Consider the following 14324-nt stretch of genomic DNA (forward strand, 5'->3'; position numbering starts at 1 on the left):
GCTACTATACGTGTCAAGTCACCAACAATTGGCATATTATTCTGTCAAAAGCTATTAAATACTCTTTCTGAATGATATTCCAAAGTCAAAACACCCCTGTGCTTTATCAACGTCTCAAGAAATGACAGGAAATATCCTTATCAGTTATGACAATTATTTTTGAGTCATATAATCATATAATAGGGAGTTCCACGTTCATTCAATTTGTGAGTGTACAACAGTTCACTCAGCCATATGGTTTTAAGAAAACATTTATTCACATTGATATAAGTACATTTGTGAGTGCATTTCTTTTTTTACAATACTATATTTGTGCACTTACATTAATCTCCAAGTGTGCATTTGTCCTTGCGTGCCTTCTCACAAGCATGCTTAGTGTTAGAACCCGTACGTTTGTCAACGCGGTTTATGTCCTAAAAGAAACATCAGTTCTGCATTTTCACTTGAGATTTTTTTTTTTACAATTTGCCTTTCATTTAAGAGAGACAGAAACCCACAAAAATAGGAAACAAAGAAACAAAGAAAATCCCAAATGCGGGATCAGGTCTTAGCAGCGGACACATACATTTGACAGGTAATATCGAGCTTATGAACACATAGCATTCTCACACTAACATTTAGTATTTCAAGTACTAATCTAGACTACACCACTATCTCACATTCCTGGGGAGTTTCCTCCTCCTTCTGTTCCTTCTTAATCCCTACATAATGTATCCCCTCTTCTTGTTAACTTCTGTGCTTTTGTCCATGTCCTCCTCCTCCTCCTCTTCCTCGCTCCTCCTCCTCTTTATTGCTGGACGTTGAGGATCTGTGAAGACAGTCCTTGGTGCCAGTTCTTCAGCTTGGCAAAGCGGGGCCCTTTCACCTCCGACTCAAACTTATCTCTGATGGTGTGGAAGACAGGTCATATTTACAATTGTAAATGAGTATTTAGTTAGATATGACGATTATGTTTTTACAGTACGCAACTGCGAGCACTGGTGAGTTTAGCTATAGCGTAAAGACGGATAACCCACGGAGACAGCTGACCTAGCTCCGTCCAAAGGGTGACACAACTTGTCTACCAGCATCCCTGAAGCTCATTAATGAACATGCTGAAGGGCTCTGGCTTCATCTAGCGCTGACGTTGCACATTTCATCCCACTGAAGCTTCTCCCGTGTGCTAATCGCGTACGAGGAGAACTACGGTGGCCGACTTGAAAATGAGAAAACGGCAGAGCTGTTTGGTTTGTCTGTTCTGGGCTCCTGTAGAAACATGGCGGCTGAACATAAACGGCTCATTCTCAGGAAACCAGAACACAATGATTCTGGCGATTACATTATCAGGTGGTTGGTTATAGCCTCCACTAAAGAAAACGCAGTTATTAGCATTATATTCTATTTCCACCTACGGACAACCCTACATTCTGCACACTGGACCTATAAGTGTAACGATGACAAGTTGAGGTTTAATTGGGGTTATTTCTTGGCAGTGGCCAGTCATTGTTGTTCTTACCTCGACCTCTGCAGAGCTTCCTCATCTGGGTCTTGCACTGCATGAGTGGAAATAAACAACATACATGTGGTAAGGACAAACAAAAACCTGTTGTCTGAACAAGAAGAGAAGAGTATTGAGAGGGTCAAGAGGAAAGGGGTTCTGTGTACTGACTGTATTCAGTGCCAGTGATGTGGGCCAGCATCCTGAAGCTCTTGGACTGCAGGGTGGCAGAACGACGGACCCAGTCAGACATCTCCTGGTTCTCTTCTGACCGGATCACCATCTGGTAAACCGGGGACGCGCAGTCTATCACGGGGTCCCTCATGGGCAGAGATCCACTGCAGGGCGGAGAGAGGCCGGATGTAAGAGCTCTGAGTGGTGTGTACTGTGTTTAAAGCCCCCTAAATGTAATACATGTATTATCTACCACTAAAGAGCAGTATTAATTAGTGTGTTTGTGTTGTTGTGCATTTATGTTTAGAATGAACTTAACTGTGAACAACGTTTAGAGCCAAGTAACAGCTGTAAACTTTGAATTTCATAGCATAATTTTATGTAAAATGAATAAAGTGTGAAGTGCAAGTGCCTTTTATACAAAACTACAGCACACCCCAAACGTAAAATAAAGTAGAGTCAAGATTAATTGATCCCCTGGTCTGTTGGTCCTGTATATGGAAGTTCAAATGATAAGAAATGGCTTCGTTTGTTTTGGTATTTCCTCAGAAATGTTTAAATTCTACATGAGGGTTGTAGAGTTAACGTCACATGACAACGTGACACTGCATTGAAAGTAAAATAATAGATATTTAGTTCATAATCATATTTCTTCTAAGCTTCACTGAATCATGATTGTATTCCCTAATGGGCACTTATCCCATGAAGATCAATAATTACACTGTTGCTGCTTTGCACACAGTCTGTTTGTTCATTGTTCATAAACATGCACTCTTCTGTACTTGTTGAAGGTGCCTCCCGTGGTGAACAGCAGAAACTGGAGTGAGTTTACACAGCAACGTGACCGCAGAGTGTTGTTTGTAAATTTAGCATTCTGAGTGTTAGGAAAGTGAGTCGATACCGATTGAGCAGTTTAAAAACCTGTGATGGGATACTCAGAACATTCCCATGACATCAAATGCCATCAGGCTCCCGGAGCTGTGATGATATTTTTTCCTCTCACACTTTGACCAAAGTACCTCTGGGTACTTTTGGATACAGTACACATCAAAATGACCTTGGTTAGTGAGTTTGACCTTGATACGGTTTTGTTGACACATTTAGAAAAAAACACTTTAAGTTGGACAAATTGATGCCGTACATTTTTCAAGAATATTATTTATTATAGTATTAATTCTAATCATATTAATAGTATAATAGTCGAGGGGTATTAGTTTGTGAGACACGTGGAGCAATGCACAAGCTGTTATGAAATCATGAGACAGGAGTATCAGGAGAGGCAGGAGAGAAAAGGAGTGCTGTGGTACTTACGACAAGGGGGAGCCCGCCTCACTGAGGTCACAGCCAGGAGGGAAGGAGGGGGAGGGGAGGGTGGAGGACAGCACAGGTGTGTTTTTGTGTGTGTTTTTTTTGGGGGGGGGGGGGGGGGGGGGTTTGTGGATGGAATGAGCAGAGGAAAGTGGGTGTGAAAAGCATGGAGGAGTATGTGGCACGGACACAGACAACATTTAAAAGCCCGGGCGTTAAATATAGTAGACATCCGAGTTGCAGCACCGTGGGCTGAAAGTATACGAAATATACGAAAAAGTGTCTTTACGAGTTGATTTCACCCAAATGAATTATATATACAGTCTGGTTAATGTATCGATACGACAGGTCAGGGCCATAGGGTTTATTTATTTCAATGTCATTTTTAAGAGGGACCATTATTTCAAAAAATACCCATGAGCCTAAGCAGATGTTGCTTTTGGGAAGACGGCCTGAATTACAGCAAATTCACAAAGCTTAATTTTTTGCAATTGATAACAAGACGCAGCAACAAAAATTATGAACTTTGACTTCCACTTTGCTATTTATAGGAGGAATACACTTTTTTTATGGGGGCTATATTCTTGGTAGAAAATGCATGTTTCGTGGTTTCTGTGGAGCGTTCAGGGCACCGTTTCTGGAAAGCAAACTTAATTCTTTAAGTAATATTGGAATTCAGTAAGTAGCACAAAAAAAAGAAAGTCAACTCTATTGTATTGTGTGTTAGAGGTGGATACGTCAGAACGGTGGTCAAAACAATGCAGAACCTTTCTGCATGGCGGGATTCCACGAGCAATAAGTAAGAAAGTATGTTTTTTTTGTCATTCGGGTGAACTGATCCCGTAATCTATCCATCCGCAGGCTGGGTTGATCATTCTGGTGTGAAGTGAAGTGCGTGAGTGGAGAGAGTGCATACAAGACTGGAGAGGGGATGAGTTTGGTTGTGTGACCTCACCCTTCGTGTCCTTTGACCTGCGACTGCCCAGCAATGGCGTCCATGATGGCGTCCTGTGAGTACATGCTGATCGGTGTGTTGTACTGAGCGTGAACAATGGTGGCCTTCCCACCGGGACCCCTCACCTCAATGGGTTTGTGAGTGGACAGGGCCGAGTCTTTCAGGGCAATGGGGTTGAAGCTGGGAGTGTACTCCACACTGTTGGTGTCAGGGTGGGGTTAGATGGGGTCAGAGGTCAGGGGAGGAGGAGGTTTCAGGAGCAGAGGAGAAGACGAGAGGTTAACAGACAGGGGAGGAGAGGAGATTCAGGGGGAAAGAAAGCACCAAAGTGAAGGGAGGAAACTGGGTCAACGTGTAGTAATGCAGCCGAAAGACAGGTGGGGCTGTGGTACAGTAACAGCTGGTGGAGTCCTGCTGGACATACACTCAGCTGAAAAGGCCACACACACTCTTTACTGCGCCGCTCTAGCTTCATACTGCATAGACATTTTGAACCTTTCTTGAAGCAGAAACATGTCAAATTTCATTGGATTAAAAAAATGCTTTTTTTGCACAATTAATTGTCCACAAGGCTACGAAAATATTAAATTAACAGAGTTTAATTTAATTACTATTAAAAGCAACAACGTTGCCTAATAAACCACACAAATAAATGTGATTTTGGAGTAGATGATGGTGAGATACAAAAATATGTTGCTTTCTCTTTGTTAAAGCCACTATGTATATAATTTGTTTTGGACTTCTGCACACCTTAATGGAAGGAAGAATTGTAAGATGAATGGGCTGCAGCAAACTGTAATAAAAAGATCATATAATTACAATAAAATTCTCACATAGTGGCTTTGAGTTCATTTAGGAGTGTCATTCCCAAGTTGCAGTCTGATTGAGTATTAGAACAAAATAGTAAATAACCAAAACACAGTATACTATACATATCACTACTTCATGGCATAAATTACTATGCAGTGATGAATTGGGACAGAAGCTCCGTACATCACGACTTGCAGCTAAACAACAACTTTGTGTCACTAGCGACGACTAGAATAAACAAAGCTGACACACCAGTCCAAAGAAAACCAAACATGCTCATGTTTCACAACCAAACGGATGAATACCTGCATGTTCATAATGACACATAGCTAAATATATCCAGAAGATGTTTTTCCAATACACACTACAGCCAAACACGGATGTATGACGGCACATGCATTTTAACTCAACAATATACGGCAAATATATGTATGTACACAAATTAATATGATGTCCAAAGGACCAGCAGAGGTGGAAAACATAAGTATATGTCATAGTTGAGTATGGGTTCAACATTAAAATGATTACTTATGAAAGAAAACTACAATACACTCTTATATCGAGGAGTAACGTTCTTGTGTTTATTTGAAATGACTGTATTTGGTATTTTAGTCAACATTTCTACTTTTATAAACTCTTCATTAAGATTTCTATTCAATTATTTGTCTATGGACTAATTAGTTCAACATCCGTTAAATAGTGAATTGTTAAGTAGGAACTTTACTGAAGTGCAGTATTTGAGAAGATGGACTTTTTGTTACCATGGACCAGATGATGCTAATTACAAGTTACATTAATAATCCAATGATCTGCACTGTATGTTTATAGGATGAAGTCTGGAGCATTAGTTCAACGTCACGCACAACGAAACAAAATCGGACAGAACTTCACGCCAAAGCCACGACTCTCACAATGTCCCGACTGACGCAAACACCATGCACATTGAATACTGCGAGGGTACTGACTTTGCAGATGTGTTTGCGATAATCTGAAACACACCAGAGAGGCACAGACAGAGAGAGAGAGAGAGAGAGAAGGAAAGAACGTGATGAATCACTGGAGGGTATTTTGGTGATGACAATGGTCCCGTGTGCGTTTGTAGGAAACTATCCAGCAGCAGCACGATGTCGTAATCCCATGTGCAGCCGTTGCATTATCACTAGGATATTTCAGGAGTGACTGACAAGAGCAGCAGCGTCTCGATCACATGACACAAAGACACATTTAGCACAGAACAGCCACAAATATACACAACTACACAAACACGACGCATATCACCTCTACATGTGTCGGGACTGCAGCCGCTAGAAGAATCAAAGTCGACAAGCCACATTTATTCCGGTACCTCAGTTGTAATATTGCATATAATGTTGAAAAGTTTATTTTACTATCATTTTATTACCATATTATCAATAAAATCTTCCCCGGGCTTTGCCGTTACAAAAGCTTCTTAAATCAAATTTTTTTCCATCGCCATCAAAGGACAAAGCGAGGACCCCGCTGATCTATCGCTAGCTTGGTACCAACTCTGTTTCCACGCCAAAACCACACTTTAACAGCAATATGTGTCTTTTTTTACTAAATAATACTTTTACTCTGATCACAATGCAAGAAACTATGGAGTTTAAAGACTCGAATCACAAGCTAGCGAGTAATTCGCCTACATTTAAATCGCTACTCGAGCACACAGCGTATTGTCATCAAGGTCAGACAGAAGTGGTGCATTGTGGGTCTTTCGTTCTCATAGACCGTGTCATATCTAGTTTCAAACCAGTGCATTAAGACAAAATAGCTTTCTCATTAATACACACTACATCGGTCGTGATTAACCCTGAACATCTCTGCTTCTCCTGTTTTCACGATACACAGAATTCAGCCGCCGGATTCTTCCATACAGTACAAATGGGTCCAGCAGATAAAGTGGGCTCGGCACCGTCTCTCATGTGGAGTGGGGGTGGAGGGTGGGGGAGGCATCTCCCCACGGAGAGGTGGTGCTATCTCAGGTTTGGCAGGCGGGCATCCAGGAGATTCAGGATGACGGTGTGGAAACCTGAGTGGAAGATTCCCTGACCAACAGCTGCTCTCTCCTGTGTGTGTGTGTGTGAGTGTGTGTGTGTGTGTGTGTGTGCGAGCGTGTTGGGGTGTGGGTGTGTGATCAGGACTCTCTATATGCCTGGTGAGGTGTGGTCGCCGGCATGATACTGCCGTCATCGTCCCTGGAGCGCCTTACTGTTGGCCTTTACTGTAAAGCATCTCGGCTCCAGAGGGGAAACACATTAGTGGAGACTGATATCTGGATGTGATATGTCAGAGGCCAAGCAGATTGTGTCCTGAATTAACATGGACACATGTTTCCTGAATGAGGCTTCACCCTAACTCATGCCACCCCACTGAGGAAAGTTTCCTCTATAGTGGCCCACATTGAACCACCAACAAGTATTGTTTGGGTAATAAAACCCTAAAATACTGTATAACTCCACGATCGCACTGATTGACGTGTCCCTTCATTACGATGATGGGCACTCTAGTTTATTTTTGAATCGACCTCTGTAAATAATATTAGAGCACCAAATGTGAATTAATCCGCGACTGAAAATAGTCCCCAACTAATGCACTGTTTCCTCCAGAGTGCCAAGATTCTGTTTTTAGGAAATTGCCGAGCCTTTTTCTGAGAAGACGTATGTCCTTAGTCAAGGACAGGGCAAAAAAGTTTGAAAATGTTTTTCAAATGGACTGACCATTGATGGCTTTGGACCTTTAATTTGTTCACAAAAAGAAAAGAAGAAAAAATAAACTTATGATAATATCGTTAAAATATCCAGTGCCTCTTAAATCACACTTTTGATGAGTTATGGTTACAAACTCTCTCTTCACCTCCCTACACAAGGTATCATGTTATGACGGCTGATTAATCAATTAGTCGATCCACATCTTTCTAAAACAATTATAATGGTTAAGTATTTAATTTATTGATAATTGTTAAAATAATCTTTGAAACAATGTTTCAAGCTTTTTAAATATTTTCAGCCGTTTGTTGAATTCTCTAATGGTGAATTTCACCTCAAAAGGTTCAGTGTGATGTAATAAAACCAAACAGATGAAGATGTCACAGTGCGGCCAACCTAACAAATCATTATTAGTTGCAGCTCTAGAATGTTTAAATAAATAAGGAAACAAAAAGGTCTCGAGCAACAAATGGTTACTTTCCTGTAATCTTGCCAGCACAAAAAAAAAGCATCACAAGCGGTTTTCCCGGTATGACTAGGGATGGGTATCGTTTGAGTTTTTTTCCGATACCGGTGCTAAACCGCTACTTTTAAAACGATACCGGTGCCTAAACGGTGCTCGATCGCATACTTAAAAAAAGAAAAAAAGCACAAAATATCGATTGACAATGACGACATTTAAAACCTCTTCGGCCATATTCCCTGTGAAAGCCGTTCTCATGGCCGCACTGAAAGAAAACGGATGTCAGACTGTCGCGCTCATAGCTTGCGCTAGCTAGTAAGCTAGCTCGGAGTTCGCGCTAGCTTAGCAGCTAGCGTGAGCTCCGAGCTAGCTTAAACATGGTTGCAATGCCACATCTTTTATTTGTTGGCCTACTTTTATAAATGCAAGACTTTCAATCAACGTTACGGTATTAATCCGATTGAAGGCTGCTCTTGTCATCATCGGTCTCCACGTTTCCCCATCGTGCCAGGGAGCTCAGACCGCTGATCGGCATGGGCTCGCGCAGACAGTCTTTTAAATTGATGGCATGCGTTGCCAAATGATTAATTCAATTTGACGTGTTCCCCCCTCTACACACAATTATTTTGTTGCATTTGCTGCATGTCGCATTGTTAAAATCTTTTTTGGAGAAATACAGCCACACTTTTGTCCGTTTACCTTTCTAGCTAGCTACTGTAGCTGAATGAGAGGCTATCGCAACCTGCCGACATGGCGGAATCACCAGAGAAGTTAAAAAAATATATTTTTTCAATTTCAATCGTCTCAGGCACCGAAAGGAAGCATCGAAATGTGCGTTGCGTTTCTGTCGTATCGGAACCGGTGCCATATTGGCATCGCATTTCGGGACCCATCCTTAGGCAAGACAGAGTTTAAAACATCAGAGGGCAAACGGAGATGCATTCGCTTGAAGATAAAAAGCCTCAGAAAGAAAAATCAGGGGGCTGAAACAGCCAACAGACGTCTTTAAAAATATTTCTTGCAACATCATCTCCCTGGTTTCATTGCTGATGTCGGATCTGTTGCTGCTCTGTTACCTGGAGGCCGGCCAGGTATGTTTGTCTCGAAATAGTGCCATGTGTGAGAGGAACCACTGCTGCGACAGCGACGGAAAGTTCAGAGTATATTTTCTCACTGCGGTCCTGTTAATGTGAAGGTCAATGGGGATGTGATGTGCATTTGTTTCATTCGTCCAGCGTGAAAAGCAACACTTTTGTTATGTTTTGTTAAATCAGTTAAATCTTCTTCTCTTAGTATTACACAACTGGAGATTATTTATCTCTGTGATAACCTACCCCAGTGATGGAACTCCCGGGGAAGCTGCTGACCCCTGTCCTGACTTGCCCTGCATCAGCATCATTTCTCTGATAGTTTCAGCGGAGTAAAGGCCCTTTGGGGAATTGTACTGCATCCACTGGCCTGGTGAAGATACTGCAGGCGGTGTGCAGGAGGCAGGAGCTTTGATCGGGGTCGAGAAGAGCGCTGGATCTTTTTTAGGGACTTGGAAGAGGTTCCTTTCAGAGGCCTTGTTTTCCTGGAAAATGTCACAAGACATTGCCTCCACCATTTGAACTTCCTCTCCAAAATGTTTAGGCCCAAGCTCCTCTTTCGCTTGTTCGAACTCCTTAAAAAGATGAGAAGAGGTCAAGATAGAGAGATAGAAAAGATCGACTTCAAGTGAAACGAGAGTAAAGGTATCAGCTTGTGCCGTCTTCCTTTTCCTTTCATTTGGTTGCTGACTTTTTGGTTCGAGGACCTCGCTGCAGTTGCACTGGGGATATTTGACTCCAGGGGGCAGCAGGATGCTGCCTCATTAAACCAATGAAGCACCGTGAAGATGATATTCTCACAAACAGGACAAAATGCAAAATACATACCACAGACATATATAAAACACATAACCAGTATGCAGATATGCAGCTGGTATTTTTTGTGTTGATTGGTCCACTGGTCATTATAGTTCAGGGCGTGTTTGTACCTTCTGGTGGGGGATGACTGACATGGGTGAGTCCATTCTTGGAGTTGCTGTGGAAAATGCTGCAGCACGTTTTGATCTAAAGAATAAACAACAAGTTGTGCCTTTAAAATATACCGTTAAATCATATTTTAGCACTTGGTTTTTGAAAATGTAAAGACATCTTACAATAAAAGAAAAACAGAAAAGCCATTCAAAAATCCTGAGAACCAAGTGGACCTTTGTTGGTACATTTAATGTTTTTTACACATTTGTCTTTTTTATGTTCTTTTATCCACGTCATCTACTTCAGTTGGACAGAAATGGTTGAGTTGGTATTAACATGCTGGCTTATTACTTTTGCATGGTGAGTGACAGCTTGGTGGAGCCAGACTTGATCTTGTTTTGGGCATCCATGTGCGTCATCCCCTCAGTGCTGACCCCATCGATGGCTGAGATGATGTCGCCCTGGGACAAGCTGCCGCCCACTGCCTTGCTGCCCGGAGTTATCTATGGAGAGGCCAAAAGAGCAGGTCACACTCAGACCGCTGACACAGATTCCTCAGGGAACAAACAAGCAACTTAATCTGTTGGGTGAATGTAAAAGAAGAAACACAAAATGTAAACTGAAATCATTTGTTCATGCTGTCTCTCTGCTGCGGAGGTTAAAAGAACTATTTAATTTGTAGTCGCACTTAATTTAGACCACTTTTTCTTAAATTATAGTACAGGTATAGTAAAGGTACAGGTAGTATAAGTATAATACTCATTCTCTATAAAGATGGTTGAGAAAGTAGAGTATAAATAGAAATTATAAAATTATATATTAAATGTAATTTTACTATACATATCTTTAACGGAGAGCTTTAAAATAGCTTTAGTGTCTCAACCTGGCTTCATCCAATATAGAGTCTTTATTTTCTTGTCATAACAGAATTTTTTCAAGAAATCCTCTCGTTTATCTGCTGTCATTTGCGACAGTAGAAATAAGTCTAACTCTGCCTTGTTGTTATTATCTTTGCTGGAAAATTGTGATTCTGGGATGAAATTTGACAGTAAAAAAGTTAATTAATCTAAAATCTCATCTGATGGTTTGACTTGGTTGATCCAAAAAGTAGTTACATTCAAGTCACGTGAGCTGATTATGAGCTGAAATGTGAGGCTGGACTATGTAATCAATTTGATTTTTTCCTGACCAACGTTCAAGAAAAGCAGTAAAAGTTACCTCACGCTGTCGCACCCCGTCTCCAGTAAAACTATTCCAGACTTTCCACTGCTGCTCTATTCTTGAAATAGACCTCCTTGTCATCATCACATACAGCAACATTACGTAACCGCACACAAATCACACCTTTGAACATGCAACACGTTTTTGTCAAACAAGTGAAAGGGATGACAACTGGGTTATGTTTATAGAGATCTCGGTAACATTGTATTACAGTGAAGGGGTTCTTTAACAAACCTGCCTTGTCAAGTTAGATGTAACCTACCTGTCAAGAAAATCAATAAATGAAAATGAATATATAAACACATTTAAACAAATTATGCAGACGCAGATATTCAAGCAGGAAAAAGTGAAGCTTTGAGAAGTTAAAGGGTTCTGTGTTTACATCATCGTGTGTGTTGGTTTTCATTGCTTAAGTGTATCAATTTGGGAATAACCGTCAATCGCCATGTTGCAGAGCTTAAGTTTCTCTTTGAAATCAGATTTGAAATATTTTGTCGTCACAATGAAACGCCAGCGCATTGTTTTCATCCGTTCGCTGGTGCTTGTGAGATACCTCGTTGATGTCAAATGTTGTTGTTGTTCTTAATGTGTAAGTAGCTTCGGTCCTTACCCTGGAGACGATGAGTGGCATGTTGAAGTCCTTTCCACCCTGTAGTCTGAAGCCCCACGGCGCGGGGCCGTTCAGAGTCGCCGTGTACGTAGTCATCTTCGGTTGGACGTCAACACTCCTCCTGCTAACAACTCCTGCTGCCGGCTGCTGTGGCGTTTCCTCCTGCTCGGCTGCAACCGTGTTCTCCTTCCTTCCCCGCCGCTATCCTTTTGTCCCTGGTCGGCTTCGGTGGTGGCTTCTCCCCGTCTGCTCCCGGCTTCTCAGGACAAATGCTGCTGGTGGGTGGGTCAGGTGCTGTGGAGCCTCTGTGACACACACACACAGGCATGCATTCATGCACACAGATACACAAACGTGTAGATAGACACACACATAAACAGTGTGGGGCCAAAGCTGGGCCGCTTCAACTTTGTCTGACTTGAGCCACGAAACAAAAAAAAACTCCTCAATCTTTTACCCTGTTCACTAAAAACTCCCTAAACAAAGCTTGAATATTAGAATGTGCAAAAATAAGTCAACTTTAAACTTATTAAGAGAGAAGAGGTTCTTGCCTGCAGAGTTGTTGAGGGTGAGGGACAGACAGCCTAAGAATAGCCGAGATGAGCAAAGACACAGGAGCCCTGGCCCTTATAAGGCCTGTAACACGAAGCCCCAGAATGCTTCACTGCCGATTCACATCGCCAATATAGACCCCTCTTACTGCAACACATTCTCCCTCTCTCCTTCTCACTCTCTTAGTGCTATCACTTCACATTGCTAGCACCCTGTTATCCGTTATCAGTCTCTATGCACTGATGCCACATGGTTGTGTGAGCGAGATCCGGAGCAATCTGAACTCATTATCTTCATCCGGAGGCTGCCCGCAGGAACCTACAGGTCACCTATGGTTGAACTCTTAATTACCTTCGCATTGAAAATGCGGAAGGTTATGTTTTGATTACCTTCGCATTGAAAATGCGGAAGGTTATGTTTTGATCGCCGTGTATTTATTTATTTATTTGTATGCGTGTTATTCGCAGAACTAAAAAAGTATTGAACCGAATCGCATGAAATTTGGTGGGATGATTGGTTATTATCCGGGGACCAGTTGATTAGATTTTGGGATCGATCGGGTCAAAGGTCAAGGTCAAAGGTCATGAACAGGTCAAAATCTTCTTGAATCGCATGAAATTTGGTGGGATAATTGGTTATTATCCGGGGACCATTTGATTAGATTTTGGGATCAATCGGGTCAAAGGTCAAGGTCAAGGTCATGGAAAGGTCAACATCTTTTTTTTACCATAGCACGATACATTTTTGTCCAATTAGCATGCAACTAATGCCAAAATGTTCATAATTCAATGCCCAATCTTGTGATATGCGAAGGTATGCGCTCTACCGAGTGCCCATTCTAGTTTAAAATGTACCTGTACAAACTCAAGTTAAGACTCAGGATCAATCATGACCCTCAAACCGTCACGGCACATCCGATTGTAATAAACAACTTAAAGAGACGTCTAGTCCTAGTCTTAGTAATCATTGCATTTTGTGCATACATTTGTAATTCATCTCAACGTGACACTTTGTTTTCAACCATTTACAAATTGACTCTGTTAACTGTTTTGTTTACATTAGTTGTTTACCTTTGTTGACACGGGTTTGATCTGAGTGGCTTACACCCACAGCTCAAAGCCATGCAGCTTAGTTAAGTTTCTCTTAGATTTCTCCCCTGTGAATGTGAATATGTATATACATATAGGATATATTAGGTATTCTATATATACTGTATATATATATATTAAAATATATATATATATATACTGTATATATATATATATATATATTAATATATATATATATATAGCTGCTTGCTAGAGGTGAAGTGATTGCCTCAAGTGTGACCATGTGACCTCTTGATGGGGACATTTGACAGCACTAGAGGGAGGAGGGAAATGGGCGACCAAGTCAAAACACAACACACAGATTAAATAAAACACTGATACAACAAGGTCATTGCATGGCACGCTTTCTCTTTGACACTCTTACATTATAATATAATCACTCAACCTTTACACAAACAGCCTTAGTATTTGACTATTTGCCACCTGTATATGCATCTTTAATCACAGCTAGTTCTCTAACGGGATAACACAAACTCGGTGGCAATCACTTTGAGAGCATGACAGATGACAAGCAAGATGTCACAAATGCTCTTTTGTCGCTCTTTCCCGACACACTTGCACACGTCGCACAACTGAACGTGTGCATGCCTGAGCCTGCGGGCCTGCTAATGTAGCATGACTTCAGGTTTCTAAGAGACTGGAAGCACTGAGAGATGGTTAGTGCAGACAGAAAGACAGAGACTGAAGCATTGATACTATAACACATCTTACAAACATGTTCTTTAAAGGTTTTACATGTTTTTTATTTGGTTTTATAAAAGAATACATTTACTCAAGTACTGTAACAATGTGAGGTCTACTTTACTTGAGTGTTCCCATTTCAAGCTACTTCATTTTTCTACTGCAAAGGGAAATATTGTACTTTTTACTCCTAGCCGTCTTTTACTCAGCAGATTAAGATTTTACTTACAAAATGTAT

At 41.3% G+C, this 14324-nt stretch overlaps 1 protein-coding gene across 6 annotated transcripts; it reads right to left on the reverse strand.

Annotated features, from left to right (window-relative positions):
* Positions 1-235: 235 nt before the first annotated feature.
* On the reverse strand, positions 236-12255 carry ldb3b (LIM domain binding 3b). Of its 6 annotated transcripts, none has more exons than XM_056429638.1 (9): positions 11745-12255; positions 10265-10416; positions 9931-10006; positions 9248-9576; positions 3915-4112; positions 2963-2983; positions 1649-1815; positions 1496-1532; positions 236-884 (listed from the first exon to the last, which is right to left on the reverse strand). In XM_056429638.1, the coding sequence occupies exons 1-9, from the start codon at positions 11838-11840 to the stop codon at positions 788-790; spliced, it is 1173 nt and encodes a 390-aa protein (XP_056285613.1). In that variant the 5' UTR covers positions 11841-12255; the 3' UTR covers positions 236-787. The 6 variants fall into 6 exon arrangements, with proteins under 6 accessions (XP_056285613.1, XP_056285617.1, XP_056285614.1 ...); XM_056429642.1 differs by lacking the exon at positions 9248-9576 and adding an exon at positions 5690-5712 and having other exon boundaries at positions 11745-12248; XM_056429639.1 differs by lacking the exon at positions 2963-2983 and having other exon boundaries at positions 11745-12252.
* Between the last annotated feature and the right edge of the window lie 2069 nt (positions 12256-14324).

This window comes from Pseudoliparis swirei, chromosome 13 (genome assembly GCF_029220125.1).
Source record: "Pseudoliparis swirei isolate HS2019 ecotype Mariana Trench chromosome 13, NWPU_hadal_v1, whole genome shotgun sequence".
Lineage (NCBI taxonomy): Eukaryota > Metazoa > Chordata > Actinopteri > Perciformes > Liparidae > Pseudoliparis > Pseudoliparis swirei.

Excerpts from the sequence above, each read along its gene's own strand:
- ldb3b (XM_056429638.1), bottom strand. The coding sequence starts at position 11,840 with ATGACTACGTACACGGCGACTCTGAACGGCCCCGCGCCGTGGGGCTTC. Across the intron at positions 4,113-9,247 it reads CCGGGAGTTCCATCACTGGG|TGTGGAGTACACTCCCAGCT; the intron begins GTAGGTTATCAC and ends TGACACCAACAG. Across the intron at positions 1,816-2,962 it reads GAGGCGGGCTCCCCCTTGTC|TGGATCTCTGCCCATGAGGG; the intron begins GTAAGTACCACA and ends TCCGCCCTGCAG.